Source organism: Pecten maximus, unplaced genomic scaffold (genome assembly GCF_902652985.1).
Source record: "Pecten maximus unplaced genomic scaffold, xPecMax1.1, whole genome shotgun sequence".
NCBI classification, from domain to species: domain Eukaryota; kingdom Metazoa; phylum Mollusca; class Bivalvia; order Pectinida; family Pectinidae; genus Pecten; species Pecten maximus.
In genome coordinates this window covers 17,302-23,313 of record NW_022979486.1, presented here as the reverse complement: position 1 = coordinate 23,313, position 6,012 = coordinate 17,302, and the positions used below count along the sequence as shown (strand labels likewise).

At 37.3% G+C, this 6,012-nt stretch overlaps 1 protein-coding gene across 1 annotated transcript; it reads right to left on the bottom strand.

Annotated features, from left to right (window-relative positions):
- Positions 1-264: 264 nt before the first annotated feature.
- Positions 265-4,911, bottom strand: LOC117318721. The gene is made up of 4 exons (XM_033873676.1): positions 4,310-4,911; positions 3,079-3,990; positions 2,632-2,886; positions 265-2,186 (listed from the first exon to the last, which is right to left on the bottom strand). The coding sequence occupies exons 1-4, from the start codon at positions 4,771-4,773 to the stop codon at positions 926-928; spliced, it is 2,892 nt and encodes a 963-aa protein (XP_033729567.1). The 5' UTR covers positions 4,774-4,911; the 3' UTR covers positions 265-925.
- Positions 4,912-6,012: the final 1,101 nt, after the last annotated feature.

Genomic DNA, 6,012 nt, shown 5'->3' with positions numbered 1-6,012 from the left:
AGGCTATTGAGACTGATGTCGATCTCGATCGCCATGACGCGGCGATGTTTCGTGGGTGGTAATTTTGAATTCACGGTGATTTTGGCAACTTTATGTGTGAACCAGCGAACAGTGACTCGATACGAGTATTCGATATTTTCTGTGACATAGGATTATATGTGTTTAACCGGTTTTCTTGGTAGAATGACGAAGGTAGGTCAGTCGATAACGATGATCATATTGAAAGGCTAGGGTGATAGTTACTTTTCCTGGTTACTCTACACAAATATAATATAGACTCTGTGTTACAATTTTTAAAAATATTTCTTTATATGAACATCGAGGGGTGTCATTTTTACCGAATGTTCGTTCATTTAAGAGCCAATTTCCAATGTCCAAATACACAAGTTACTGAGTAGGTCTAGAGTGAACAAATTCCAGTCCCCTGTGCTGTCGCAAACGGAACCATTAATTTCATCGGTTGTGATGTTTGACATTTTCTTTTTAAATAAACTTTTTTTTTATTTATGGCTTTTAGGCCATTCAACTTCCTATCATTGCCAGGCTATTGTATGTGTTTGTATGTTTTTAATGGCAAATGACAAACCTGTAGGGTAGGCCGGTCTGTACTGTACTGTACTGTTACAACAGGCCTGTAGGCCTAGTCTACTGTACAGTAATTATCGGACTTATAAGTTTAACCGTGTAGCCCTATTGTGTTATTGCTGATATGATATATATTTATCTCAGAATATGTTTTTTTTTATAGTTAAATCCAACGTTTCAAAACCGACACCGACGATATAATAAATCTAAGGACTGTCGGGTGTAAACACAAGCACACGACGTTGTAAGAGTTGTCCCCCTTGAACGCAGATTACTCCGCGCGCGTGAAATGCTATGTAAGGTAGATTTATCTTACATAGCTATCTTACATGGGCAAACTCTATCCAACATGGCGAGATATGAGAGAAACTTGTATGACAGCCTTTGATGAAATTTGAAATGGTAACTTTATAATGTTTGATTTTTCATCTGTTACCTCTTGTTGATTGAGTGTATGATGTAAAATTCCATATTTAGCCTGGTCGCGATCATTTCTACTGTTTGACAGTCCGTATACCTGGTTTTTGACAACTTGAGGATTAGTAAAATTCTGTGGCATTCCGTTTGCTAGACTAGCGATAGCTTGGCATTCAGCTGTACGGTTTTGCACTACACTCTCATCGCAGGTGATCACGTGATGGCCCACTTTCTCATCAGAGATATGAACCAGAAGAGTCTGTTGTTCCTTTAAGGATAGTCTGTCTTGATTTGGCACAGTATTGACATGTGCGCCACCTTTCAGAAATGTTGCATCGGATAACGATTCATTCATTGAAGGCTGGTCCGTTTCCATTGTCGGCTTCATAAACAAATGAATTGGTGTTTGGCTTTTCTGACTGGATATTATCCGAATGATGTCTTCGTTACCACCGATCCCACTGGTATTACCAGTGTTCGTATTTTGACCATTGTTCTTGACCAACGTCTCCGTTTGTGCCCGAATTCCATTTCTTTTAGGTACATGTAAGACTGATCCATTTGAAGCATTTCCAGTTATGGGTACATCATTTTTTGCACTTTCAATTCCGTCTTGTATTTCAGTAAGACCACCTAACTGTTCAGTGAGACATACATGTCCAGCATCAAACACAAGATTTGTGTGAGGAAATAACTCGGTTAGAGGCAATTGCCGTGGTTTCACAGACATTGCAGAAAGTCTCTGTGGTAATGGTAATGTTTTCAACTCACCAAATGTGTTCTCTGACATCTTGTCAAAATGTTCTAATTGTGATTTTAGAAATTTTAATTCACACCTTATCTTTTTGTCTCTGTCAATGACCTTTTCTCTTTGAACTCCAGTCCATGCATTCAGTTGCTTTTGATACAACTCATTCATTTCGTTTATTTCTCTTTGTAACCGTCTCGTCTGTTTTTCATGATCCCTTTCTCGTTGATTGATTTCCTCAACCATTCTCTCGCGCGTTGATGCCAGTTTTCTTAAATACATGTTTTCCTTTTCGACAAGATGAGTCCTCAAGTCAGCTAAATTGTGACCAATATGATTCTCTAAATGGCATTTATAGCATAATGGTAGTTCTTTGCATTCAATGCATAGGTAGACAAGGTCTTCTCCGGGATGTGAAAGACATATATATTCATGTCTGTTGAAATAAGAAAGCAACCGACATCACAGTTTTATTATTAGAATTAGATATGTAATAAATACTGTCAAAATTACCTCTGGCATTATCAGTTAGTTGAAAGGAAAGCAATGGTTTATTATTCGCATAGTTGTAGCAATTGGGATGTAAAATATGTTATTTTAAGGCATTTTGTGTAAACATGATTCAGATAACCAGAACCGACATATTTTCCGTTGGCAAATCTGCGTCTAAATACCGGACTTTGTCCTTTATCGATCGGATATTTGATAGTCGTGAGCAGTGTACACCAGACTGTTTTTTCGGTTTTTTACATTTATCTGGTATTTATAGGTACACCAGAACAAAACGGAACACGTGCTCCAATATATAGCCCATACAAACTTATCAAGATGTTAAAGGTCGTATAACTCTATTAATTGCAATGTTTTAAAAGCTTACTTACCTGTGTTTTCCTTCGCCCGTTTGATCAGCTAAAGCATATGGCACAATATCCTGTTGTAAAGACACATCTTGTCTAGACTGATTTAACACGGTATCTCTGTCAGATGCTTTATCTTTGGAGACAGGAAACGATGGATCATCCATGCCCACGTGTTGAAGGAATGCGGAAGTAGGACTCTCCACCATCTCGACATGACGAGCTTTCGTCGGTTTGCTCGTGGGAGGCGTCGGCAAAAATTCTTTCTGCATATTGGACCTATAAGTATTCAACGTTTTGTGATTTGTACAATATCGTTTGTCTAAAACTTTTTTTTACAATTAAATGTACGCATGCACTCGTTAAGCGAAATCTTATAGAAAAAGACAAAATATGTATTGTCAATATAATAATGAATTACGTTACACAAAAATACAGTGATATGTTTATCAAAACATGCGAAAAACCTACCCAGTTTCGTTTGTACATGCTTGAATTCCACTCTTCTGTGTTGGTGTTGCTAATTCAAGAGCTGTCTCTCTGATTGATTGAATGGTGTCCTGTGTCGGAAGAACGGCTACAAAATGGTTTGGAGTCCAGGCAATGGGACTCTGTTGGTTTCCCACAGTATTTGTCCACATAATATGGATAAGTCGACTGTTGTCCTGACGAAAGACTCGTGGAATAACCTTTCGATGGAGATGCCGTCTAACATTGTGTCCGCCATAAGATGGATATATTGAAAATATCGGCACACCAATGACGCTAGCCAGACCGAATATGCTCCACATGCCACTGAAACTGTTGGTCTGAAGAACACTTTTCACATACTGTCGGAAAGCAAAACGACATTTGTCTTTCCCACGTGGAACATAAACATCTGAATACAATGCCAGAGCCATTGCGATATCGTCTAAAGGAGTTTCTGAACCTCTGTTCAAAAATGAATTGTCCAAGTACGTATCCTCAAACCGGCACAACTCCATGAATATCCTGACTCTGAATTCAACATGTTGTTTCTCATTGCCAAACACGAATAAACTTCCAATCCTTGGAAGACAATTGCCATCAACACCTGTTTTTATTGGGACGTGGTTGTCCGGGGCGTCATCACAAGGGTAAAGACTTGACGCTACCCAATCCTGTTTGTAATTTTCTCCGTCAAGTACGGGAAGATCACCTATAGGATATGTCTTATCAATGTGCTGTGCATATGAATTACATTGGTTTCTCATGGAATCAAAGTCGTCATTATGAGACAATGCAATTTGTAGTGCTTTAAAGTAAGCATGCCGTGTGTCTTGTCTTTGTTTAATCTCGTTAATTTCTTCTTCCGTTCTGCTTTGATCATTTTTAAGAGTAGGGGTGTTTACTACTGCCAACCTACAGCACAACAAAGACACCATTATCACCTTATGAGTTATTTATACTAAAAGATACGAGTTTTGAATTTTTGTCGATATAAAATATCCATATAAATAAATCATCTAATGTATTCAATGTATACGCATGTATGCGCATTCAATATTTGCGCATGACTAATGTTTTAACAGATTAACGCAATGATTAGATACCACATTATCCGCTAAAATAAGCTAACCGCTAAAATATTAACGTTTATAATATTTGAAAATCAGAAATTCATTATCAGGTTTAAAGAAACTTTTTTTTTAAATTGATACATTGACATTTATCGAATTACCTGTGGCCATTCAAATTCTGCAGAATCATATGACAATCTTCGTCATTCATAGCATCCTTTTCCAAAATCATATTATCTGAAGATTCATCCGAGTCACTGTCCTTGCTGTCAGGATCCAAAAATAATTTTGAAACCGTGTCCGTGACATGGAAACTTGATTGAGATGATACATCATCTGAGGAAATCGATGTACTTCCGGTGTTATCAATAATTTCTATGTTTCCGGAGTCACCAGTTGCTTCATGTACTTCCAACTGAGTCGTATTTACCTTGGACACTACCTTCTTTCTTTCTCTGAATTTCGTCTGTCTTTTTCTACTCAGTTCTCTATCATGTTCTTTTTTCTCAGCAGAACGCAATCGTCTTGCGTTTCGTTTTCGTATCCGCTCCTGCTCCCAATATTCGGCATCATCTTTCCGCTTTTCGCGCCACAACTTACAACGCTCAGCAGTTTTTGAAGCCATACTTTAAAATCTCCTGAATAATTGAAACATAGTTCAGGCTGGATTTTCCTCTTCATAAATTACGTTATATCCATTATGACGCCTTTTGGAACAGTAACACATTCAGCTTACACTGTTTTCTTGATTCTTAGTTCGTTCCGTCACCTGAAAACGAACGAAAAGAAACTCTTGGTTCAAACAACAGCAGAAAACAAGAAGCTCAGTGGGCCTGCATTCATTACATGGCTAGTAACTAACTGTCAGGGGCACTGTTAATGCTAAAAGATATTCAAGTTACCCTCACGACTCAATTAACCATCATTCTGCAAATCCAATTTTATCGATTAAATCGTTTCTCTTAGAAAGCATTATGCCATTGTATCAGCGAATCAAATGTGACGTAACAAAAAACGTTTTGATTACGCCAATGAAAAGGCTTGTTACATGCAAAATTATTTTATTAACAATATTTCTACAAATCTGTATTTCACTAATGGATTGATTATTTACAGCGTGGGATTGGATGCATACAGTCAGGTGATAGTTTAACAATAACAAGCACTAGCTCAACAGCTTTTGATTGATAAAACACACATAGCCCATATGTAATGTGTGTAAAGCACGTAATTAACCGTTTATAGTGTATGTTTCATATGCCTTGAGGGGTTTTTGAAAATGAATCTTAAAATCATTATGAAAATATGTTCTGGTGAAGCAAAAATAAGTATTCTTCTGGCAAAGTATCTTGCTCTCGAGGAACTGAGAAGATTTTCAAGAATTTGCTTATTTGGCCAATGTCACATTCAAATAACCAATGCTCAACTATAACAATTTAACACTCTGTCTTAGACGTCTACTCACACATTATATGGTCTCTGGATTATCGTTCATTGAAAGTCCTAAGCTTTTGTTTATCAATAATTAATCTAATCATTAAAACGCTCACGTTAGTAAAATTTGTACCTGGCTGCATTTACCAACAATTTGTGTTAAAAAGTGTAATTATTCATTCTATCGTGTATACTTGGTGCGCATATCGTGTACACTTTGAACCCACAGCTGTATGATGCCATTAACTTTGTGACCAATGACAGGTTTAGGCCTTTGTCCATACCACAACAATATGCAGATACTATTTTCTTTCGTTGCAAGACTAAACAGGACATATCTGTGTGGGCAGAGACAATTAATACGCTGAACATAGCAGATAATATTTTCTTTGGTTACAAGACTACACAAGACATATTTGTGTGGGCAGAC

Coding starts and splice junctions, on each gene's coding strand:
- LOC117318721 (XM_033873676.1), bottom strand. CDS start 4,773: ATGGCTTCAAAAACTGCTGAGCGTTGTAAGTTGTGGCGCGAAAAGCGG. Junction 3,991..4,309: donor CAGAATTTGAATGGCCACAG/GTAATTCGATAA, acceptor GTTGTGCTGTAG/GTTGGCAGTAGTAAACACCC. Junction 2,187..2,631: donor ACGGGCGAAGGAAAACACAG/GTAAGTAAGCTT, acceptor TTATTTCAACAG/ACATGAATATATATGTCTTT.